We start from the raw sequence: 27330 nt of genomic DNA, 5'->3' as shown, positions 1-27330 counted from the left end.
ACATGTGTTCGCATATCTAATTGCAGCATTGATAGCTAGAAGCTCTGCTTGGTGTACCGAGTTGCTCAAGCCTAGTTTCCTTTTCCACTTGAGTGTACAAATCCATTTTCCAGTCTACAGAAGGCGCTGCCCGTGCCGTTCTCCATTTTGGAGACATTTGTAAAAAGGTTATTACTGTTGCTCTGAATTGGTTGGTCGTTTACGCTGATACCGTCGGAGAGATTAAAAGCTGCTGGACGAAAGTTATTGCAGATGTTTTGCTCCTCGTAGTCCGAGTGGTGGTAACTATGACCCCAGAGCATTGAAGTTAAACCCACCCTGGTAACTCTTACGATAGCTGCCTCCCTTTCTACTATCAAATCTAGGGAGGAATTCCTGCCAGTTGTTGTAGGGCTAGTGTTGACGTAGTACGGTAGGCCCTACATACTTGAAGTAGCTGTTGTGTCTGAATAGAGAGCAGGGATCTTATCATATGAAAGGTAAGTTCACCACCCCAGATTGCTGAATTACTCTTTCTATTACTCTTTACTCTTCTGTAATGGTTCTATGCCAAATTTTTAGTAGCTTAGATGAGATATCCCATTTATGTGAAGTCATGTGTCTCATGTTATTGCTTAGGATGCTAATTTGAGTCTTAAGATTCCTGACATGTGGCATCCAGGAAAGTCTGTTGTCGAGTGGCATCCAGAAAAGTCTGTCCCGAGATATTTCAATTGGGGGAAACATTTTACCGGTATCCCATGGAGTTTAATGCTTGGGTTGCGTCTAATACGCGTTCGAGTCCCAGCGAAGGCACTGCACATTTTTCACGTCTTCTGTTTAAAAAAAAAACTTACCTAAAAAAACCTAACTACAATGACGAAACTAAAAAGGTGGTGAATGATAATTTGCGACCACCCACGATTGGGCACCCTAATCCCCATTCACCCTTTGAAAGGGAGAGCATATAAGGTATTTTATCCTTCCTTTACGAATGTCTTCGTGGTGTAATTGGAAGCATACTCAATGTGTATTTTAGAGGTTCAGGGTGTGACTCCCAGTAAGGAGCTGTGCGGATTTTTCACATCTCCTACTCCAAACAAAGCTTATGACTCTACAAATGTTAGAAATAATTTACAATAATACTCAATAGAGTAAAAGGCATTAAAATAAATAAAATATACTCGGGAACAAGTTCTTCAATTAAAGAACGTGCCCTGAAATTTTCCTAAAAAATAAGTATAAATGTAACACAAAAATAGAAACTAGCAATAAGAAACCACTTTTATTACTTATCACTTTTACCCATTTTAGAGGGGTAAAATCACTTTTTGAAGTAAATGATCGCTTATTAAAACGGGAACCTCAAGACTCTTTTTAAATTGATTTTAATAGCAAATACGCAAACCCTTTGTTTAATCATATATCTCATAATTTGATGAATATCATGTTTTAAAATAAACGCCAAATGTATATATATAGGTGTACAACAATCCATAAAATGTACAATAATATACAACAATCCATAAATATATATAGGTGTACAACAAACCAATGTACCCTTTCTATAAGAATATAGTTAAAGAATTTTACAAAAAAAAGAATTCGTATTATCAGTACATTTGTTCTCAAATCACATCAAACAGAAATAGTGACAAAATATATCTTTCTGGATATTTTTAGCATCGTCTCCGAACCATAACTCAGTAAAAACAATGTTTCAAGAAAAATGAAATCGAACATTTTACTTGAGAGATGAATTTTGAAAAAAAAATTCTTTTACATGCAGTTTCAAAATATGCATTTTTCCTTTTAGCACAAAGCATCTAAGAATGAATCGAAATATTGAAGAACAGCCTGGAAAATCCATATATGTAGGAGCTTAAAAAATCCGCTAGTGATAATATGTAGATTATTGATAGGATATTGGGATGTTAGAATTTCTTTCTAACCAATGGCGGGTACTAAACATTGTAGGCATTGTCTGCTACTAACGCCAGAAGAGGTAGTCACTTTACTATGGAGGCACCTAATAGGTGCGCTACCATTACCTCCTATGATTTGTACGGTACAAGTATTTGTACATATTTCATCTTTACATCTGTACCTGTATCTATACCCTGTCCTTATATTTGTATGCTTAACATATACTATAATAGTCAAAAATGACTAAAATGAGTATTGAATTAGCAGAAGTACGTAACATATTACAAATCTGCAAAAACTCTTGGTAACATAACATCTACAGCATCAATTTGTTTTTAAATTTCATTGTATAACTGTTAGTACGCATTGAGAATACGAGAACATTGTACCTGAAAATGGTAGTAGCTCCTTGTAAGCAACAGCAACTTTGCAGTGCTCAAGATAAATGGTCATAAGCATTTTCCTCTTAGTCTTTCCAATCGCCACCATACTGCCATGCAGTTTACCCTTAGTCTCTACCATGCTGCCATGCAGTTTACCCTTAGTCCCTACCATGCACTTTCTTTCCATGTTCTGGTCCTTATATTTCTTTACATTCTATCGACGGGATCCAACAGGCTGAAGAGCACCTATCTCCTTACATATATGAGGTTTACTTAAGTCTAGGGTGTGTTGACCTAACCCAGTGGGCCGGCAATTCTGTCGATGGCGAAAAGAAAGCAAGATGTTGGGATCATTGCTCACTAAAAATAATACGAGTATTACCCAGGGAAGGTAAAAGAAGCAAAGAAAAGCTGACCAGTTTGAGAAATTTAATGCTTTAAATTCTGTTTTAGATATAATGCAATTTTCTGAGCCTTTAAATTTTCGATGCAAAATTTGTAATTTTCATAGTTATAGTTTCAAATGAGTGACACGGTAGCTACTTAGTGAAAACTTTGCTGTCAAATTTTTTATGCAAACGAATACCTTCTAATCTCTATTTTCTTACAAGAGGTCAAAAATTACTAACTTGCTGACCGATAAGCAGTAAAATATTAAAAACATTAAGATGGCTGACCTCTTAAATTCGCGTGTCGGCGAAAGTTTTTCTTTTATTCATTTGTTGTGCTTAAGATATGCGTTATCGCAGAACAGCAGTTATTTTGTTATTTAAAACTTCGCACGAGTGCTTTCTTTCACATCTCAAAGTAATTTTATTGTGTTTCGTATCGCATATTTTCGTACAGATTCTTCTTAGAAGTTCTTTTTTTCGCTGAATTACTTATGCAATAATGAGGAGGAAATTTCTAATCGATTAATTAAATCATACAACCGACTTCGTTATGAACTGTTCTGATTTAGACTCGAGTAAAGACTGTATATGTTTTATTGAATTAAATTCTGAACCACTTTATTTAACTTCTTGATCTACTAAAAACAAGCACTGTAAGAGGACTTACTTTTCGCTTGTATTTTACATCAAAGGATTCCAAAGCTGAGTTGAGAGGACAAAGTATTGTATAGTTATTGCTGTGCAAGGTCTCGGTTAAGCCAACTTTCTGTGCAATGGCCACCATTCTCGATGCTCCCATACTTCTAAGCGCGGGAAGTAAGTCTTTTAAATCAACTGAAATAAAAAATTAGGCGTGGAAAATGTACAATAAATTTCATAACTCATATAATACGTTCCAGCTGGCAAGAGAAAAAGTGGCAAAATTTCACATAACTTCACTTTTAAATTCTCTTCCGTTTATAATGTTATTAAGTACACATACGATTCTCTATTTCTTTGATACATATTTAATCACAGATTCTACAAAACAAAGAAAAACATTCGATTTAAGAAAAACTTTCGATGTATATAGAATGGTATGAATGTATTTTGACCTGAATGCATATTCCTTCGAGCCATGTGGACACAGTATTCGGATTAAATCAGAAAAGCAAGAAGATAATAATCTCTTGTGTTATTTGTATAACGTAAACGTTCGACTTACTAATCGTTATGTTGTCCTGGATGTTACGGTCAGAGCGCAGAATAACACAAAGTTAGTTACTTACCAGAAAATGTATTAGGATGTTAAGAAAGAATTTTTTCCCAGGATGTAGTCTCTCATATCGGAAAGAAATACTAGTACAAGAATAAAGGAAATACGACATCAAAAAATTAAAATTAGAATACTCATTTAAAGTTTTCATCGGCAAAATCTTACTGAGAAACTGCAATATAAATAATGACATTAACATATAACTAAATCACGTGATAAGTGTCTGGTCCATCAAAAATGGTATGCTTCTTATCATTATTCATTATAGCCTCTAAACAGATGTCTTGACATTGAGATATATTAATGTTGCATCAACAGGTTTCACTACACCAATGCTATTCTACTATCGAAAGTATGAAGACATTGCAATGAACAAGTTATTGTAAACAGTTAATAGACGAGGTAGCATGATTTAAGGTACACCATGAATGATGAATCTTACGCTGAGGCAAAAGGATAACGGTCATGTTCTATAAAATGGACCTTTATGGAAGCTGAGCTATAAGTTGCTTTCGTACTCACTCATAACATGGTTTCGAATAGCGAGTGAGCTTTCAGAAAATTTTTGAAAAGAAATGCTGTTTCAGATTTTTCAGTAGATTAATGTTCTAGTACATGCGATAAGTAATGGGATCGATGTGTCGAATGGTTCAATAGTTACCATTTCAACTTTGACATAAATCTTGTTATAATGTATAATGTATAATGGCTGGTGTATCAATGACAGCCTTGTTAAATCATGCTGCGATAACTCGGTGTCCGCCGATAACATCGCGGCAAAAACATCGCGGACGAAAACGTCGCGGAGAAAACAACACAAAGCAAAAACGTCGTGCTACAAAACATCGTGGGAGAAAACATCGCAAAGAGAAAACATCGCAGTTTTAAAACATCGTGGTACAAAACATCGTCGTCAAAAATAAAGCGGTTCAAAAACTTCGCAGTTTAAAAACATCGTCGTCGAAAATATCGTGGTAAAAAATAAAGTATCTACAAATCATCGCATGACGATAACATCGCAGACATTCTTTTTTTTTTCAAGTTTTAATAATTGTAAATGGATATTCCTGTAATGATTTGTGAGCGCAAGGTGTAAAGAAGGATAATTTTTACTTTCACATTTTTTTATTAACTAATAAATTTTTGCTGAAAAAGTAAGAAGCATAGAAAATTAAATGCGACTTATAGATTATACTTTTCATGAAAAATTTCCAGTAAAAACTTTATAAAAAATTATTTATTAATGGCCTTTGTTAGTTAACTATGCCGGTTTGAAATTCTATTAAGTGCTATAAGTTGCCTTAATTTTCTATGCTTAAGTTTCCTTTTTATTTTCTCAGCAAAAATTTATTAATTAATAAACAATATGAAAGTAAAAATTATTCTTCTTTCCCTCTTGCGCTCACAAATCATTATGGGAATATCCATTTACAGTTATTAAAGCATGTCTGAAAAAAGCATGTCTGCGATGTTATCGTCATGCGATGATTTGTAGATACTTTATTTTTTACCACGATATTTTCGACGACGGTGTTTTTAAACTGCGAAGTTTTTGAACCGCTTTATTTTTGACGAAGATGTTTTGTAGCACGACGTTTTTGCCTTGCGTTGTTTTCTCCGCGACGTTTTCGTCTGCGACGTTTTTGCCGCGATGTTTTCGGCTGTAACCGATAAATCGGGGGCAAACCAGTAAATTCAGTAATGAGTAGAACGTAACGAAATTTGCTAGCATTTAGTTATTGAAGACTTATGAGGCCATATCAGTATGATGGTTAACGAAAGCTACGTCCAAAAAGAGCTTGATTTTGAATTACGGGTAAGGCAATATTTGTAATCATCCGATCCATGCTATATAAAGCTACGCAAAATCTGTCATATGGAATGCTTTCTGTGTGATTATGGCAATAGAATTGACAAGAGCAAGGAAAACATTTCGAGATTCCAGGGTGCTCGCAGCTTTTAGCCGCTGTCAAGGTGGTAATTTGGTCATTTGCAGTTATAGCGCTGTATATATTAGCATCTAGTTATCAATATTCTAGACCAGAGTTTCCCAATCTGCTTTCGACGGATCACAACATCGCGGACGAAAACGTCGCCGAGAAAACAACGCAAAGCGAAAACGTCGTGCTAGAAAACATCGTGGGAGGAAACATCGCAAAGAGAAAACATCGCAGTTTTAAAACATCGTGGTACAAAACATCGTCGTCGAAAATAAAGCGGTTCAAAAACTTCGCAGTTTAAAAACATCGTCGTCGAAAATATCGTGGTAAAAAATAAAGTATCTACAAATCATCGCATGACGATAACATCGCAGACATGCTTTTTTTTTTCAAGTTTTAATAATTGTAAATGGATATTCCTATAATGATTTGTGTCTACAAACAGTCTCTAAATATTCAGCAAATATTATGAAATTGAGGTTAGAGAACAATGAAACATTGTTTGCTTTCATGTATTTAACACAGTATATAAAAGAAATTGAAAGAGTAAACATGAAACAAAATTGTTTAAATCAAGAGCATAATAAATTTAATAATATATTACGACACCAGAGTTGTCTTATGTCGCTATCGTAGTATATACGGAGTGCATTTCGTATATTTGTTCCTATTCTGTGGTTGGAAGTAAAGAAGAGTTTCAGTGTCAGTTTAATATTTTAAAAGTGTCAGTTTTTTGCAATTTTTGCTTTTTTATTTTGTCTTCTTTTTGTGATAGTGACTAAATATAAAATTTTTACAATTACCAATTAATAAGTAATATTTTTATCATTAAAACCACTATTGTTTTAACAAATAAATATTCTAGTTTTTCGCTACAATGAATATATACCAGAAAAGTCAAATTTCCGTTCTTATTTTGTTATCACTTTTCTGCCGGTAAAATGTCAACATTTACATGATAATTCTACTTACCCATGGTCAATATTTCCCATAGTGCCAGTGAGGCATTCGAAATGTATTCACGATGGCAGCCAAGCAGACAGATGTAAGCGCAGTGGATTCCAAAGTTATTCATTTATTTTTATTAAAATTATTTATTAAAGACAACTGATTCCAGCATAAGCAAAACGTTTAAAGAATTACCGTTAAGCGAATTATGGATAAGCCTGTCAGAAGAATATCTGAAAACGACCAACTCACATATTGCTTCCTAGCCGCCCAGACGGTAATTAGGGAAGCCGACTGCGATGTCAAAGGGCCCGGGTTCGAATCCCAGAAAAAGCGCGGTTGTAAAGAGGTTATCACATCTAGAGACCGTCCTCGGTAGACGGGACTTTTCTGAGAAACGAGATTCTGAAGGCATTGGTTTAAACGGGAGGATTTGTAGATGAAACAGCTCCGCTGGAAGCGAAGTCCCGCATAGCTACGGAAACGATGTCGCGGGATATTTTGAAACTTCGCCAAAAATGTTTCGTCTGCAGCTTTCTCCCGGGTAGAGATCAACTAATCAGACGAAAGTTCTGCTTCTGAAGGATCACATGATCCCAATCTGAGCGATAACCGATTACTGTTTGGGCGTTCAAGTCTGTTTAGTAAGTGAAAATGGAAACCTAGCTACGTAGATTTCCTGGAAATGTGCGGGCTATTAGAAATGTCCCTTTCGAAGTTCAGTCCCGCGTAGCGGAAACATATGTGATAGGGACTTTAATTGTCCTTCTCTCCATAGGAGGCACAGATGGCTCACCTTAGGTGCCTCCATAACCACTTCTGGCCTTAGTTGTGGCCAAGACGAAGTCGGATGAGGGCCTGTCATTGAAGGTGTGTAGTATTACTACCTATTCCCAGAGCATATTTAGGAGAGTCAGGTTTTCACATTACCCTGCAGTATAATCCAAATATAGAAACCGACTTGATGCTGTATCTGATATAAGAATGAAGCTCGATGGCATGCATTGAGCAATGGTACTCTCGTGGGTCTACGGCTTCCGAAGCCCATATGGTGAAGCGAGCATTGCACGATCCGTTTACTGACTACACGACTAGCTCAGTGGCTTCACTATGTTTAAACAGTTGAGTCGTTTCACATCACGTCGTTCGAGGCTAGTTTAAACAGTTGAGTCGTTTCACATCACGTCGTTCAAGGCTAGTTTAGACAGTTGAGTCATTTCACATCACGTCGTTCAAGGCTATTTTAAACAGTTGAGTCGTTTCACATCACGTTGTTCAAGGCTATTCCTTTGCAGTTTGCCCTATCGATAGTTTTTCTCCCATTATCCGTGTATTCTCAGTATATTCTTGACACTGTCAACCATGAATATCCTAGCTCTCTGACGATTTCGGAAAATGAATGGCCCATGCATCAAGCGCCTACTATCTGCCTGCGATCGAAGGTGTCTAAAGCAGGCATTTTACCCATACTGGAACTTGAAGTGGCCGGTTAACAACAACCATAGTACTAGTTATATATGTAGTTCAAATCCCATAATTGATGCATAATTGTCATAAGTGGTTGTCCCAGTTTTCTTGCTCCAAAAATTTTAACTAGTGACGCCGGACTAAAATGTGGTGAAGGACCATGTGACCATGTTCGTCATCACATCGATTTGACAGAGTCTCGTTCAAATTCACGTGGCTGGAAACATCGGCTCAGGCAAACTCGATTCGTTCGCAAATGGGTTCCCGCGTGTTATCGCGAGCCCGGTGTAATATGTTGCCGATTTTCGAACACATGAGAAATTCTAACAAGTGTCAATGAATTAGCAGAAACAGTTCACAGGACAGTAAAGTCTTTGATGTGGGGTACACATAACGAGTCCGAAGGAAACACCACCGAAATTGAAGAGTAAGTGCGCGCATAACCAAATATATGACATTAATAGAAGGTGTAAAGATATGCCTCTATGCATAACAATCTAATACAATTAGTCACACTAACAGTAGAATAATACGATGATACAGATATGTACAGTTATTTTTTAAAAAAAGTGTGACAAGGTACAGTAACTTAGGCAGTGAGATGTCTTAAGACCGCAATCGGTCGTTTTCTTTTGAGTGGCTATCATAGTCATAACTCAGAACAGGGATTGTTCTGTTTCTGACACCTGGAATGTTTGCAAAGAATTTCTCTGCAAGTTCAGCAATATAAACTGTATCTCAGGGATTTCGAGCTCACGGTGAATTGCCGAGTCCCTAATGAACCACCGGAAAATCACCGCTTGCCGAAATACAATATTTTGTGCAACTTGCAACTTTTTAATGCTGGTTTTACATGCATAGCCCCACACAGAGCAGGAGTAGGTGAAGATGAGTCGCAAAAGGGTCTTACAAATGAGTATTTTATTGTCAGTAAATAAAACCGAGTTCCGTTCAATTAAGGGGGTTAGTGTCAGTTTACGTGCCCGGAACTTAGTAAGAAGCTGTGTTATGTGAGCGGACCATGTGAATATCTTATCTAAATGTAACGCCAAGATAACGGACCTGCTTAGTCCACGGGATAGGTGTGTCATACATAAGGACACGTAAGGTTTGATCGTAATTTCTCCTCCTGGTGAATAGTACTGCAACAGATATTTCAATATTTATTTTGATCTTCCATGCGATGAGCCAGGACTCTAATGCATGTACGTGATCTTGGAGTGATTGCATAACTGGGCCGAGAGATGCGTTTTTTAATAGAATTACTGTGTCGTCGGCATACATAGCGAGGATGGTGAGTGGTGATTGTGGGATAGCGTTCGTGTAGAGCTGACTAGTTCTTGACCCTCTTTCTCCATTCTCTCTTAAAATGAGGGGGAAATATAAGCAATTTTTGCCTTTTATGCTGTTGACTCTCGTCTGCATACCAGATATTCCAATTCATAAGAGAAGAAATTTTCGTTAAAATATTTTTTCATTTTAGAAGTGAAAGAAATCACGATATTTCAAGCTCACAACTAAAGGCAACATAAAGAACCAGGTATCTCTCGATTTTCACTTTCTGAATGGTGATAAATTATTACTGTTGAATTTAGCTAAATTAAATTAAACATTTGACATATTACAAGCAAACTAAGGGATTAGCCATAGGAAGCCCCCTCAGTCCCATCCTGGCTGATACCTACATGCATTATTATGAATCAAAATTGTTTGATACTTTAACCTTCCGCTCCTGTTTGAAGGTAATAGAGATAATTTGGATTACGTTCTTTCGACAATGAATTCCATTAATCCTGCTATTCAGTTCACTTTTGAACTTGCAACTCTCTCCCGTTTCTCGACATTCTGGTCACACGTAACACATCCAATTTGAGCTCTACGGTTTACCGTAAACTTCGTCGGTTTGCCTTCCACCACACTTCAAATCATGTCATCCGACTAAACAAAAGTTAGCTTCATTTTATTCCTATGTTTTCCGTGCTCTTCAAATTAGCTCCTGCAAACTATCCCTCGATGAAGAACTAAATTGTTTAATAGCAATAGCTATTGACAGGGGCTTTTCACTCAACATTATTAATCAAGCAGTTAAAAAATTCTCGTCTCAACATTCCAAAAGGCACACTCTTGTTTTAGGAGATTATAAAATTTCTGTTGTCATTCCCTTCTTTCCATCAGTTAGCTATAAAGTTGCACGTATTTTGCAGAAATTGAACTTTCGGGTCGTTTATTCTCCCATAAATAAAATTCCGAGTTCCATACTCAAGAATCCCATTCCGGATATGAATTCCTGGGGTATTTATATGATTCCTTGCCAGCGTGGTTTAATTTACATTGGCCAAACTAAGAGGGTCTTAAAATTTCGCGTCAAGGAACATGAGGCATATGTTAGAAAAAAGGAAACACAGAAGTCTTCTGTTGCCCAACATTGTTGGTCCGAAAATCGCACTTTCAGTTTTTCTGCTCTCAAAATTATTCAAAAAATATCTTCCAGTGGTGAATTGGATTTTCTAGAGGCATTTCACATTCAAAAAAATCTTTCTGTTCTAGTTAACGACCCTAATTCCAATCCAACTTTGCCTTCAGCCTTTAAAGAAATTATGTTTTATTTCTGGTTTCATCAACAGATGGCGCCAGCAGCTTATCTCCTGTCCAGGATTTCTTATCGTATCTGATAATTATATCTTATCTCGTTCATATGCGCTTTTACAACTGAGGATGAGGGTTTGGTAAAACCTCCGAAACTAGTCCTGTGAAAATTTGAAAATATAACGCTTATTTTTGTTGTTTGACTTCTAAATTAATATTTGACAGTTTAACTATCAAAATATTACAAATGTTAGAGATTCCATTAAAAACATCTACCTTTAGAAACTAAACAGTTTCAGTAATTTGGGAGCTTAGCAGCGTTGGTGTCTAGAATTTTAAATATATTCACAAGTGCAGTCTAATTCATTCGAACATGAATTTAGAAATTGAATTTAAGAATATTATTAACGCTTCCATTTACTATTGCTACTTGTGGAAGAAAAGTTATCAAATATGAAATAGCAGTAAAAAATTGCGTAAACTCTTCACTTAGTGAATAAAAGCTTTCAAATTTGGCTGTTCTGTTTGCAGACCTTGAATTAAATATCAAGTAGATTTTAAAAACCTTAAAACCTTACTAATGATTTTGCTTTGTTAAGAGCAATAAAAATTAGATTATAAGAAATGCTAAGCAAGTTTAAAATTTTTCTGTGAATTATATAACCTGTTTATATTATTCCAATATTATTAGTCCAAAGGGATTTGAATCCCGAAGGACTATTAGTTTCGTTTTGGCATTTTGCGTCGGACTCATAAATGTCGGTTCACTTTTCAAACTGTTGCCACAAAATGTTAGAGTCCTGCATTATATTTGAAGAAATGAAATAATGAAAAATCTGTTTAAATGTATGTATATTTCTCGTATTGTGATAAAAGAACGGTACATAGAGTCATCGAATTTTGAATAACGTAATCTTCCAACGAATATGAGCATGTGGAAGACCAAATTTGAAATTTGAAATTTGTTTTATGATCGATTTCCTATTTTTTTAAAACTTTGACGAATTTTTGATTAACAAACTCAAGGATTTTAAAGCGAGCAATGGCAACGTTGTGCAGAAAAAACATTTTTATCTCCAGCGCGTGAGTCTCTGTATCGGAAATTCTAAAGATATGCTCGTTTTAAAACTATTTTGCGATATTGCTGTTGCACTGGATCTTATGGTTTAAGTGTGAGGAACATGATATTTAATAAAGAAAGTAACACACAAAATGTTAAAAAACGCCCCTTTGGACGTAATTTAAAATCTGAAACATTTCAGATTTTTTTTTTTATTTTTCTTACATCATAAAAAAGTATTTTTAATGTTTTTAATTTTAAAGCTATAAAACTTCGTCTGCATCATTTTTCTAGGCAAAATCTTTGATCAAAATTTACAGATGAATGTTATGGAATTACGATTAGTAGCAGATGACGAACATAAAAATACAAATGTATACGTATAAGTCTGGACTTTACACAAGGACGCTTACTTACTTTGCTGCTTCAAGTTGTAGAGACATTAGGTATTTTTTGGAAGCCGAAGAGATGAAAAATTAGCAACCGCCTTCGCCAGGAATCGAACCACGGACCTCTGGAATACCGGTCCAGCGTGCAGAACACTACACTACGAAGGCACGCTAGGAAAGTGGGAGAAATACCTTATATATTCCCCTTTTTTTAAAGGGCGACTGGGGGTTTCTAGGAGACCCAGTCGCCAAATCCTGGGTGAGGAGAATCATCATCCAACACCCTTTTAGTTCCGGGTATTTTTGGAAGTAGGAAAGGTAAAAAATTAACAACGCCTTCGCCGCGAATCGAACCACGGACCTCTAGAATACCGGCCCAGCGTGCAGAACTACTACACCACCAAGGCACGCTAGGAAGAAGGGAGAAATCCATTATAAAGTGAACAAATATCTAATTACGGCTTGGATTATCTTGAGTTAAAAGATACAGAAAAATGATTCCAAGATGTCACTTCAATTTCCAGTTATTTCTATTTAAAATCTTGCTTTAATTTAAATTTCCGGAAAGAATTTCCTGGGAAGATTTTATATTAAATGAATTACACCAAATAGATGTTGAAGTGTAGTATCAAAATTCACCTAAGTAAATTTTATTATGAAATAGTAATATAATTTAAAGAGAAATAACTGGTGAGGTTGTTCTTTTAGTTAAAAGATAAAAATAAACGGTTTTATGCCTAGGTAGAGTTAATGAAAATTCGAAATCCCCAAGAAATATTAGTTTTAAAAAGTAAAAATGAAATGTTCTTGCTGGGAGATTATTGTTTATTGCTATAGTGATAAATGATAAAACATTTTTTGGCTTAAGAATATTTCAAAGAAATGACATGAGTATACTTTTAATGTAATGCTACGAAGCATTACATAGGAATAGTATTTCTGTTGATGTTTTTATAGGTTTAATAGGCTATTACGATTCATTTAAAATTGTATTACTAAAACTGCGTTTTACTCTTTCTTTTAGTACAATTTTTTTTAATTCTTTCCTTCACTTTAAAATATTATTGTAAATATATAGCAAATTTTTAGCATCAGAGTTGCTATTAGTTTACAAACTAACTTTTTGTCCGCATAATTTGTGTGACAAAATTGCTTTTCAAATTCTTGCCAACAAATATCATCGCGATGCATTATTAAAAAAAATCAAATTATGAAGAATTTTTATGCATCTATGTAAGATGTAGAGTACGTAACTCAAAATTAATAGCTTAAATTTAGTTCTTTTAATCCAAAATTTACTTTAGCTATTACTCATTAAAATCAATATAAATGTTTTTCTTATCTTCTAAATACTTTAGTACCCTTCCTGGGATCTAAAGTATTTCATATCTGAAAACTAATCCTCATTATGTCATCTTGAACTCCTGCATTGCGTATAGTTCTTATCCAATTATAGTACTCAATCTCTGAGAAAAGAAAAGCAAACCTATAAATATCACTGCGGCTAAAGCGACTCTCTGCTTCGTTTACCGCTGGTAACATTTGTATTCTCATCGCTCTGGTTTGTCCATTATTCTAAAAATGTAATTCATTGTATAAAAGGAGCGGTAAGCACCCAAAATGATATGTGAACATAATTTGTTTGTAAAAAATGTCTACACATAAATTAATATTCTGATTTCATCAAGTCTGTGTCCTTTATTCATCTTGTAAATTTACAATTATTTCCTAAGCATTAAAGCCTTTTCGAGTAATTACCGATAAACAAATCATCGCTGATAGGCATCATCTTGTCTCAAGATACGTACACATAATTATGACAAGTGAATAATATAATTCGGCTATTCGAAAGCAAAAGTGCTTCATATAGAGCACGTATATCAGCATATTGCCATTCAGTAAAACTTATGATATTTAACTTCCAAATTTAAAATTCCAATAGCTTAAAAGCAAACCACAGGATTCAAAAGCAATAATCGCAGTTCTTAAAAATATCCTTTTTACTTTTTAATCTGATTGATTTAAATAAAACTGCATTTAAATCATGAAATGTCCAATTAGAAGTATTATATAGTTTTATGAAATGACACTAGATGAACTCATTAAAATCAATATAAATGTTTTTCTTATCTATGATAATTCGTTTGATAAATCCCTAACACTCTCTCTGGAATTCTAAAGATATGCAGTTTTTAAATATTTTGGGATTTTGAATTTTATGTGGCATCATTGCGAAAAAAGCGATGTTTTATAATAAAGCTAAAATCAAAAAAAAAAAAAAAAAAAAAAAAAAAAATCTGTTAGCAAGAGTGAGTGCAAAAGCAATGCTAAATGGCGGCATAAACTTGCGATGCTAATTGACAACATTAAAAAGTCTTCCGTTATTTTGTAGAGATTCCAGCTTCAGGGTTATTTCTAAAAATTGGAGATTCCTTAATTGTAAATGCCGAGGAAATAGAGATGAACGGTAGAGACTGATGCTGGCTCTAGTCAAAACTAAACAATTATATTGTGAATAAAAGATCTTTTTCGCTTTCTGAGTTATATTGCAGAGACAGAGAGAGAATGTTTTCTGAGCTCTGTATGAGACACGAGCCAGGATGAGCCCACCTAAGGATCGAACGCTATGTTTAGTAGGAATATTTTAAGGTGCAATAGATGAGTACTAAAAATCGGTAACCACGGTATTTAATGCTACATTCAAGGGAACAATTTAACACGATCATATACACTGAAGTGACAAAAGTCATGGGATACCTCCTAATTTTTTGTCGGTCCTCTTTTTGCCCGGCGAAGTGCAGCAACTCGACGTGGCATGGACTCAACAAGTCGTTGGAAGTCCCCTGCAGGAATATTGAGCCATGCTGCCTCTATAGACGTCCATAATTGTGAAAGTGTTGACGGTGCAGGGTTTTGGGCACGAACTGACCTCTCGATTATGTCCCATAAATGTTCGATGGGATTCATGTCGGGCGATCTAGGTGGCCAGATTATTCGCTGGAATTGTCCAGAATGTTCTTCTAACCAATCGCGAACAATTGTGGCCCGGTGACATGGCGCATTGTCATCCATAAAAATCCCATCGTTATTTGAGTACGTGAAGTCCATGAATGGCTGTAAGTGATCTCCAAGTAGCTGAAGGTATCCATTTCCAGTCAATGATCGGTTCAGTTGCACCAGAGGACCGAGTCCATGCCATGTAAAAACAGCCCAGACCATTATGGAGCCACCACCAGCTTGAACAGTGCCTTGTTGACAACTTGGGTCCATGGCTTCGTGGGGTCTGCGCCACACTCGAACCCTACTATCAGCTCTTACCAACTGAAATCGTGACTCATCTGACCAAGCCACGGTTTTCCATTCGTTTAGGGACCAACCGATATGCCCACGAGCCCACGAGAGTCGCTGCAGGCGATGTCGTGCTGTCAGTAAAGGCACTCGAGTCGGTCTTCTGCTGGCATAGCCCAAGGAAGACAAATTTCTCCGCACTGTCCTATCGGACACGTTCCTCATACGTTCCACATTGATTTCTGCGGTTATTTGACGCAGTGTTGCTTGTTTGTGAACATTGACATCTCTACGCAGACGTCGCTGGTCTCGGTCGTTAAGTGCAGGTGCTCGGCCACTGCGCTGTCCATGGTGGGATGTTATGCCTGAAATTAGACACTCTCGGCACACTCTTCACACTGTGGATCTCGGAATGTTGAATTCCCTAACGATACCCGAAATGGAATGACCCATGCGTCTAGCTCCAACTACCATTCCGCGTTCAAAGTCTGTTAATTCTCGTCGTGCGGCCATAATCACGTCAAAGCATCTTCACATGAATAACTTGAACACGAATGAAAGCCCTGCCAAAGCACTTCGCATTTATACATTTTCCACACGATAACATGCCATCTGTATATTTGTATATTTCTATCCCATGACTTATGTCACTTCAGTGTACACTTGCAGCTAATTAGCCTCAGGTCAATTAGCATAACACAGTTTACAATTCTTCACCTGCACTATGGTGAACAAAACACATAATCTTAGATAAACACATAATCCTAGCTACAAAGATATTAATGTTTTATACGATTCCCTAATTCACATTAACATATTAAAGTCGCAATAAACATACAAATAAAGTATTTAACTTAATTTTCTAACAAAAACTTCTTAAGGCATATTGGCCTTAAAAAATTCTGATTTACAAACTAAGAGAAGGTGAAAGGTACTTTCAAGAGCGGACTTAAGGAAACTAAAATCTGAAACTAACTCATGCAGTGCTGAAGAATAAGATATCGAGGGGGGAGGGTGGCTGCAAATGATTTAATATAACCTATCCTAACTCAGTCACTTATAGATTTTAATACTCTTTGTTATCGTTCATAGAGGGGAGACATCCTCTCCATCACGCTCAATATCAGTTCAGAACAGTCTCTTTATAATACGTCGGTAACAGGAACACAACACCGGGAAAATCCCACATCATTAGTGTAGGGCATGAACCTTTACCGTTCTTTCTTACCGAGTAATCTTCGATAAAATGTTCTTTCTTCATCAAAACAATTACACACTTTTATATAGTTATCAAACGTATTCTCTCTGTCTCTTTTTTTGGGGAGAGGGGACATTCTTCATTTTCATAAAATTCATCATCCAGCTCAAAGTAATTTTACTTAAGAAGCTTCTCTTTTTAGACCAAAATCTTTGCCATTTATTTCCAGACCTAATTATTAATTAAAAATCCATGTTCTGACGCAACCGCGCCTCATTTGAATTTAATTGGTCAATCACAGACAGCCACAGCCTTTTCGGAACCAATTATAAAGAGGTAGCAATTAGAATTAGCCGTCACGCATGTTTTCCTACTTCGCTCCAAGAAAAGGCGAATAGGGTATTTTTCTCATCTCGTTGACTGGGGGAGTTCAGAGAGATAATTTCACGTCCCAACAAAATACGAGTATCTCTCAAGAAAATAATACGTTTGTCTAACCATCTGCTTACTGTATATTGCAAGGACTATACAAACAATAAGTAATACATTATTACAGGTCAAGTCTTTTACAACTTTTTACAAAGCTGCCGTGTTTACAAAGCTGCAAAGAGTTTACCACCTACAACGAAATAAATTTTAATATTCTCTCACAGATTTTCAGAAAAAGAAGTCTTACTTGAAGCGCGCATTCGATCCTTAGGTGGGTCCTCATGGCTCATACCTCATCAAAGCAGCAAAAAACATTCTCTCTGTCTCTACAACATCCACAGAATGAAAAAAAAATCCTTTATTCACAATCTAATTGTTTAGATTTTACTAGCGCTTGTTACCGTTCATCCTTATTTTCTCGGCATTTTCTGCCAAGAAGTCCACAATATTTATAAATAACCTTTAAGCCAGAATCTCTAAATAATACCAGTGCGACTTTAAAACCTGAAATGCTTTAAGATTTTCTTTCTTTTTGCATATTTATTTATTTATTATCCTAAAGGGGCGTTAGCCGAGAATGGCTATTAGTCTCGAAACGGCATTTTGCTTCAGTTCGCTATAAATATCCGTTTCACCTTTTCAGATTGTTGCCACCAAATATTATCTCTCAGTATGATATTTGCAAAAGTTGAATAATTAAGAATCTGTATGAATGTATATATGTTTCTCGCATTTTTAAAATCACCGGTACCTAGAGCCATCAAATTTTGAATAACGCAGTCCTCCACCCGAATATGGGCACCTGAAAGCCCGAATTTGAAATTTGTTTTACTGTCTATTTCATATTTTGTAAAACTTTAACACGTTTTTTATTAACAAACTCAATGATTTGAAAGCAAGCAGTGGCGAGAGTGTACAGAAAAAAAACTTTTTTATCTCCAGCGCACGAGACTGTGTATCGGAAACTCTAAAGATAATACGTCGATAACGATACGTTCTAAAGATAATACTACTTTTAAATATCTTTAACCCAAAGGGACATTAGCCAAAATGCTGTCGAAAGGTGTGTGTGTGTGTAAATGAAAAAAAAAAAAAAAAGCCCTTTAAGCGTAATATAAAATCTGAAAGCTTTCAGACTTTTTTTATGTATTTAATTTTGTTTTAGATAATATCATCAAAATGTTCATATACTCATTTATTTAGTTACATGGGTAAAATTATTAGATTGCTGATGACAGCCTTGTTAAAAAAATAATCATTTTACCTCTGACTCATATTATCCATTAGGCGTTGCTTAGCAACAACATACTTCTTTTCCAACTAACGAATTTTTGATGAAGTCTTAAAACAGCCACCAGTGCAGTAGCTGTCGCTTCTAATAAAATGAGTATTTTACCTACTACAAGGCTAGAATACATTCTTGCGCTATTCTTATTGAATAAAAGCTTTTTATCCTTTTCTGACTATATATTAAACATTATGAAATGTCAATGAAAACCACTTTATTGGATTGGAAATTTACATCGTAATATGTTATTTCGAATAATACTTTGCTTACAGAAAAGTCAAAAATGCATAAGATTTCTTTTAAGGAACTATTTGCTAAATAAAGTCTATAAATATCTGAATTTTCTTTTATTCCTTGAAACAAAATCATTTTAAAAGAGAGCTGAAAAATTATTAAGATTTCTAAATAAGTTCTGAAGTAAGTTTAACAATGAACTAAAGTAATTAATAGAAGGATTCATAAATAAGCAAGTCAATAATGTAGATCGTTTATTTCAAATAAATAGCGAAACTTGTGTTAAAAAAGCACGAAAAAGCGAGTATGAAGATTACTTGTCCTTCTTAGTACAGAAGGGTCCAAATGTCCATGCAAAGGCAAACAATTTATTTTTGTTTTCTTAAGTATTCCTGCGAAGATTGCCCACCAGCAGCCGAGCGGTAAAGTCGATGAACACTGGTAGTTCGGTCCGAAGTTCGAATCCCGCGAACGGGGGGGGCGTTTTCGTGGTTTTCCCCATGTGTAACGTGTATACGACACAGTTTCCTGTAGAAAGTCCTCCACCAAGGCATCCCTTCCCTTAGGCAGATAACCCTAGTGTGCTTTGCCATGATTAAATACACCACCATCCTGCGAAGATTGAAGTGAAAATCCTCTCACAGCTTCCCGAAATTAAATGTATTTTCATACGATTTTAGATGCCGAAGCTTTCATTGCAAGATTATTCTACTAAAAATTGAAATTCTAATATTATTCGTAATTCTGCTACGATTAATATAATGGGAACTCTCAAAGTCTTAATGCAAAAACTTTTCTTACCGTTCTACTGTTAGAAATGATATAATCACGAAAGGTGTTGGTGTATTTAATTATGGCAAAGCACACGAGGGTTATCTGCGTAAGGGGAGGGATGCCTTCTTGGAGGACTTTCTAAGGGAAACTGTCTCGTATACACGTTACACATGGGGAAAACCACGAAAACGCCCATGCAGCCAGCCCGTTCGCGGGATTCGAACCTCGGAACCCAACTACCAGTGTTCAGCGACTATACCGCTCGGCCGCTGATGGGCAGATCACGAAAGGAATTTTGTAAGATGTATTTTCCTTCTCCTAAAGTAGGCAGGTAGTCTTACAGCCAGTTAACTCAATTAATTAGCCAACCAAAGCTTTTGTTTCAGACTCTTCAAGTACTTTTGGCGTGGATTGAAATTTTTCATAAAGCACTAAACAGTTAATAATTGTGATGGTTGAGAGATGTTAGCTTGCATGCTAAGGATTATTTAAACATTATCTTTATTGTTAATATATTTTTCATAAATTCACAAACTGATGTCTATAAATAATTAGGAATTTAGACGTTTGTACACATATATAAGTATTCAGTGTCCTGCAATTTTTTCCACCTATCAAGTGTAGAAAGTGCTCGTGACACTGAAGAAATTAGCAATGCTGTCGCCGGGACTCGAACCTCGGATGCTAAGAACGCATGCTAAGAACGTGGGAGAAATACCTTATAATCCTAATGTGAAGTATGAAATTAATTTAATAACTAATTTCTTACTAATTAGTATGGAATTTTTTTTTCTTTTTTTTCAGAATCAACATTGCTGAATTTTAAGGTGATCTATAAAACCTACTTTGTGAAAAGGATATAAGGATTTGCAATTTGAGAATACTTTTTTTAGTCATGCAGCTGTAACTTAGAACAAACTTAACAAATCATGCAGCTGTAACTTAGAATCCTTGGTTTACTTTACTTACAATTCTTGGTTTTTAACTTGGAATCCTTGGTTTACTTTACTTACAATTCTTGGTTTTTAACTTGGAATCCTTGGTTTTAACTTGGAATCTTTTTCTTGCATTTTTATCGATTATGATTACTTCAGCATATATCACTTTTAAGAATTTCAGTTCCGGTAAGTCGTAGAGAGCCTTTTAGTTAGAGGATGTAAATAAGTACACTAAGTTACTTTAAAAGCAAGATAAAAAATGTAGCACGATCTTAGGAAAATAATTTTATCTGACAGATATAATTTATATGTGCTGTAACTATTGAACTCAACTGAACAAATAATTGCAATATCTCGCTCTTCGCTTTTACAAACGCGTCATAATCGATGATCAAATCGAAGTCGGCATTCTTCAGCGATCAATGATTGAATTTCTATTCAAAGTTGGAGATAACTCGGGAGCAGTTATTCATAGGAAACCTCTGTACGTATATGATGGTTTACCGTATGATGGTGGACCGTAATAAAGCGTACCAGAAACTTGTCAGCATACAGGACATTCCAGTAGATAGAAAATTGTCATGAACCCTGATAACGTAGATAGCCTAATAGATAGATAAATTATAGGATGGCAACATCATTCAAAACGTAGCAACATTCACAACGTAGGCAACATCATTCAAAAGGGTAGATGCTCAATTACAACAGAACTCATGGGACACACTGGAATAGCTAAGGGAAATATTATAAGAATTATTCACAGCGTATGATACTGAAATTCTATGTTTATTAGATTCCTCAGTTGTTGACTAAAGGGATGACTCACCTGATGAAGGATGTGCATAACGATTCTGAAAATTTAAGTGGCAAGCCATAATGTTTGCATGTTGGTATCATTGATGATGAAAAATCATTGTTTCTTCACAATCCCATCCCGAAAGCACACAAGAGTCACTAGAATGGCGGCAACAGGACTTTCCTCAAGGGAAAAAGCTACGAAGCTTCAGATCATGGAAAGGTAGTTGTCCTTTGTCTGAGATAAAATGGAATGATTTTCGTAGACTTTATGCAAAGTGTGACCAAAACAGCAATATTGTGAGCCACTAAACAAGCTTAACCATACATTTGAACCAAGGTACTCCAGTTATGAAATATTGAGATTAAGTTGTACCATTACAATTCCAAACCTTACACAACCCATGCGAGAGTTGGAATGGACGACGCTGCCTGAACTTCTTTATAGACTGGACGTGGATCTTTCAAACTTTTACCTGTTTGGAATGGAGCAACAAGATGCTTATTCTTGTGCCAGGAAGTGGCATCGTTTCTTCTACTTGTCCAGTTCATTATTTCTCACTTCTCATGAGATAATTTTCAAGATTTAATGTACTGAGTTTTTAATATTGTTTGTACTCATAGTAGAGTTATCCATTTGCATAAGGTGTGATCTTCAAGACATTGAATTTAAAATTGGAAAACAAAAATTTCGCAACATATATAAATAATTCGACTCTTATCATTTAGAAATGTGATACATCTTCCAGGGAAATGTATAAGAATAAATTAATTATAGTTTCTGTCGACACATTAAAATGATAGATTAAAAATCTGCTTTCAGTTGATCCATCAGCTGAAAACTAAATTTCAGCTGATGACTTATAATCTACCTCAGTAGAATTCGAAACGTTGGTTTTTAAAAGTTTCAAATCACGTGATCTCCTTGCTTAAATACGATATGTTAAACATGCAACAGAAAAAACAAAGTAGCAAAGTGATTTGGTGAGTGGGGAAACCAAAATTAGTTAGAGATCATTTGATCACAAAAGCAACTTTGTAAACGCTTCACTGTCTATGTGTGTGTGCGTTTGTGTGGGTATTTAATTATGGCAAAGCACACTAGGGCTATCTGCCTAAGGGGAGGGATGCCTTCGTGGAGGACTTTCTAAGGGAAACTGGCTCGTATACACGTTACACCTGGGGAAAACCACGAAAACACCCATGCAGCCAGACCGTTCAAGGGATTCGAACCTCGGACCGAACTACTAGTTTCAGCGACTTGACCGCTCGGCCGCTGGTGGGCCTCACTGTCTATATGTAGTATATTATTCTGTATTGCTGAATCACTGAATAATGCTGTTTTATTCCCTCGTAGCATCAATGCTAGACCTTAAAAACAGTCTCATTTATATAAAAAAACAAGGGTCGCATTAGTCTACATTTAGAACTACAAATTTTGTTAAAATGCATGTACACTTCGCAAAGGATTTAAAGATTCTAAAACATCCGATATTGTATATACTGAGATCTATATAAACGTTCGAATGAATTCAGGCTTTTCTAGCGTAAGAAACAGAAACTGATATTTTGATTTTCGACATTACTCTTACATTTGTTCTGGCAAATTCTAAATTCTAATAGCTGTGGTTAATTTTATGACATAAGATGAGTGTTGTTCCTCTTTTTTCATATTATAAAAGTACGTTGAACATAATGTAAATAACTAAAAGGCTTAAAAATAATCTATGTAGTTCTTATCAACTTTTATCTTCATTTTATGTTTCGATAATACAGCTCATTGACTTGATTGATAATACAAGTGATTTATATTTTTTTGGTAATTTACACTAATAATGTAATTTATAATATAATGTTTACTAGTATTATTATGTAATTAATAAAAAACTCTAAACCCCTATATTATTTCTTGGATTGGTTTGTGTGCAGTCTGGTAATGAGTTGGCTACATTCCCCCCTTTTCCTGTTTTCTGTATTTTCACACCTTATTCATTCGTAATGCCATTATAGGTAAAAAAAAGTTTCGAATAAATGTGAAATCTCAATTTCTTAATTGTCATGCTTTCAAATGATTTACTTATGTAACTTATTATTACTTTTATATATAGGATTAGTTTATTTAAGTGTCATCTGTTCCTTCAAAATAAAATTAAGTTTACATTATACATTCCAATGCATTGTTAAATAAGTTATTCAGTTTAATTAGTTAATAATTCAGTTTAATTTAGATCCAAACGTTGCATTTCTTAAATACCAAATTAATACTTAAGGTTAGAATTTCTTTTCTGCTGGTAACAGTAGTTAGGAGATCCAGAAAAATGTAAATATTCGGACTATCCAGAACATTAAATATCAGAGCTAATTAAAACTACAGACCCTGCAGCTATTAACAATCCGAATAATTGGCTTATGTTTCAGTTCTGGAGGTTAAAAATGAATGGAAATAAAGAACACATTTTTCATGGTGTTTTACTTCAAAAGAAACAAGTTAAAAATATCTATATTTATGCAGAGATAAATATGTAATATATTTTCGGCAAAATCAAAACAGTATGTATTTACTCGAAAGCACAACCAACTTTTATTTCAGCTGATTAAAACAATAAAATCAACCTTCGCTGAAACCAGCTTAAATTTCACTGCCAACAGATGATAATAAAAGTTGAACTGAATAGAATTACAAGCCTACAAAAAATACTACAAAATAGTAACAATTGGACAATTGGAGTTCCAAACATTTGGACTTCAGATTGTAAGGATCCTAAGTTTTACTAACGTTTATTTTGTTTTAAATCTTTACTATCACTTCTTATTTTCTACTTCCGGCCAGAATTAAAAGCTTTAACTTATTTATGCAAATTTGTCTTGCTAACGCCAAGTACTTAAGTTGTGGCTTTTTGCCAAACAAGAGAGAGGAAGGAGTTATTAGAAGCAGGCCGCTTGCCATAGTAGTTTTTACTCGGTTGCTGGTTGCCTTCATGGCCAGAGGTTTAGTCCTCTTGATAATTTCAAACGTATCGTAGTTTTAGCAGCTCTCTGTACTACATACGGATTTTGTTAAATAACGGCCAATCTTAAAGTTAGGCACTTGTATATTAATCCAAAGTTAGTTTTAGTTAGAGTTTTAGTTAGTATTTTTTATATTCTTACGTTCAGACCACAAGTGGTTGGTCTCTGTATTCCGAAGTTCCGGAAATCGCTGTAAAGATAGAAAAATAAAGGGTTTCGTATACCCTTCCTGTGTGTATTGTCTACTTCACAATTTATTGAACATAGCTTGAGTAAGATCCCTGTTCCGAGTCAGGACAGTTCATGTTTCCAAAGCAAGTAAAGAGGAACACAAGTCCTGATAAGATGATTGTAGATTTATTGTTAAGATTTTTCTAATTCGAAAATGGCATTAAGAGAAGCTAGTGAGATACCTATTCTTTTCTATAAATCGACTTTTCTTTCTTTAAAGAATATTCTCACGTTATTCGTTCTGTTATGCAAATATATTCTGTAAAACGTAACAGTTTGTTCTAGAAACAAAACTAGAAACTTTGTTAATCTTTTGAGAAAGAAAAATTCTTCATTTATTCTCCTCCTTTAAATAAGACCTCGCATCTGATATTTGACGCTTACTGTGCTGTACGTATGCGCTTATGCATCGAGGTGCAAACGTTTAATTGCTTTATGGACGTAGACACAATTTATTTATAGAGGGCAATAGAAGAAACGTTTCTGGTTACTGCCATAAACGCTTTTCGATCTTAAACGCCATCAAAGCTGTCTGCCCACTTCTTTGGGAACATTATCTGTAAATCTTGTTTATATAGACCAAGTAGTAGTAAACTACACTTGAGAAAAATCGAATTAATTTTTGAACTAAATGCTTTTAGAAATCCTTTCATATATGTTTTCACGACTACGTGACAAAATACGTTTTAAGTATTTTAAATTTAGTTTCCCTTACGAAATATGTGCTGATTTAAAAAAAAATTAAAACTCCCTTCTTAAAGAGAATAAATTTGCAGTATAAACAGTGCGAATAATCGTTTTCGATTTACTTCCAAATTACTTAACATATTATACACATGCATTATGGGATTCTTGTCCGATTTGAATTGATTTTGGCAGTTTAAATTTTTCTCTTTTGTACGATAGACATGTTTTAAAATCTTTAATTGAAGAAATGTGTAATCATTTAGTAGATTTTATTGAACGCATATTGAACACGATTTTATTCTGAATGAAAATACAGTCATTATTATGTGCAGTGAACTAAAAACTAGATTGGTACTGAGCAATACATTTTACACGATATCTTAAAAAATGACAATAAAGCAAATTACTGTAAAAACTTATTTTATTCCATCAAGAAACAGATAAAAAATTAAGCAATGAAAAATAACTTAAAGTAAAATGCAAATAATGAATACAGATTAAAAATAAAGCTAATATTTTCTAATGAAATAATATAAAATAAATATCATCTGGATGAAGCAATACAAAAAACATAGTTTAAGATAAATAAAGGTTGCATTTTAATTTTATAGGAAATTTTAATTATTATTGTCTTTTTATCAAGGTAATGATAATAACTGAAACGAAATCAACTTTTTTTAATCTACGTATTATTAATAAATGGTATGAATATATGTGTAGAATATATAAGTAAAACTCTAAGATGAAAACTCTATTCTGTGCAAAAATAATCTGGCCATACTTTTCTGTATAAGTATGTCTAATATGTTTACATTTATCAAAACTGTGCTGTTTATTAATCTTGACAGTTTTGATAATCTTTAGATATTTTTCTTTTGTATGATTTAACACGATTTAAAAACCATAGCAGTCCTCTGAAACATAAATTAAACAACACAGTATTTGAGCAGTTAAAAATATTAGTTCTAAATGAAATTTTCTTTCAAATAGCTTTCCTGTTATTTAGAAGACCCAGTTTTGTAATATTCCAGATGTTATGAATGGCCCAGGGAAGTGCAAGAGTATCCCATGCATACATGATTCCTAATCTTAAAACTTCTTCATTGGAATAGTTTGAAAGTTTCTTATGCTTCTCCTATGCCTGTATATCAATGGATAGGGAAATCGACAATCTTCTAAGATGGTATTGGCAGACCCTAAAATGTGGCCTACTTATTTTTAAGTACGTAAAATTATTTTTACTTTTCAGTCTCAATCTCAGCACAAAAGATTTAAACTACCCTTAAGAATGTATATTATTTATTTGTTTTCAGTTACGTGGCATGTGTAACGTGTATACGAGCCAGTTTCCTTTAGAAAGTCCTCCACGAAGGCATCCCTCTCCTTAGGCAGATAGCCCTAGCGTGCTTTGCCCTACTTAAATAAACCAAACCAAACCATTTACGTGGCACAAACTTCCTAATATTAAAGTAAGAAATTTAAATGCATTTTATATTGAGAAGTTTTGGAGTTCTATTCTATTCCAACTATTGGAGAGCTAATTAAAAATTTCCGGATGTTCTTATTTAAGCTGGTGTTTAAGAACCTATTTAAAAACGAATAATGGTGAATTTTCTACAGAAGTTCATCTTCGTATATTGAAATTTTTCTTTTATTTTAGTGAATAAGGAAAAACAACTTTTCCATTTTTCCTGATTATTAACTTAAAAATGACGATGAAATTTCTAATTTTTAAATAGAGAAAGATGTCTTATCAACATGAATTTCTCTGGTAGTTTTCTACTGAGATATTTCTAAAACGAAATTGCAATTATTGCAATAACACACATTTAAAAAATTAATTTTATTGAATGTCTATTTAAACTTTATATTAATAATTTAGCCACTATAATATAAAGTCATAGATGCACATAATGTCTAAAACGACGAAAATAAATGATGAATTGTTTTTCCATTTAATAATTTGAAGGCTACTTAGATGACATTCTTAAAGCGAATTCACTACCTGTTGTTCAATTTTAATTTAATAAGGCTTAATCGAAGAATAGCTTTCTGTATACAAGTACATTACTATACTATTTTCTGTATTTTACGGTACCCACATTTAATAACTTTTGCTACTGATGCAATCTTT

At 34.6% G+C, this 27330-nt stretch overlaps 1 protein-coding gene across 1 annotated transcript in view; it reads right to left on the bottom strand.

Annotated features, from left to right (window-relative positions):
• Positions 1–27330, bottom strand: part of LOC118199195 (transforming growth factor-beta-induced protein ig-h3-like) — a 117891-nt gene that overhangs the window by 39267 nt on the left and 51294 nt on the right. The window contains exon 5 of the mRNA XM_085825072.1: positions 3348–3514. Coding sequence (XP_085681198.1) covers positions 3348–3514 — 167 coding nt within the window. The remainder of the gene's footprint in view (positions 1–3347; positions 3515–27330) is intronic.

The sequence above is a fragment of the Stegodyphus dumicola genome, chromosome 10, assembly GCF_044657685.1.
Source record: "Stegodyphus dumicola isolate Sdum_Otavi_A_Nest chromosome 10, ASM4465768v1".
In the NCBI taxonomy this organism is placed as follows: Eukaryota; Metazoa; Arthropoda; class Arachnida; order Araneae; family Eresidae; genus Stegodyphus; species Stegodyphus dumicola.
Note: the sequence above shows the minus strand (reverse complement) of the source record. Positions and strands in the feature narration are given on the sequence as shown.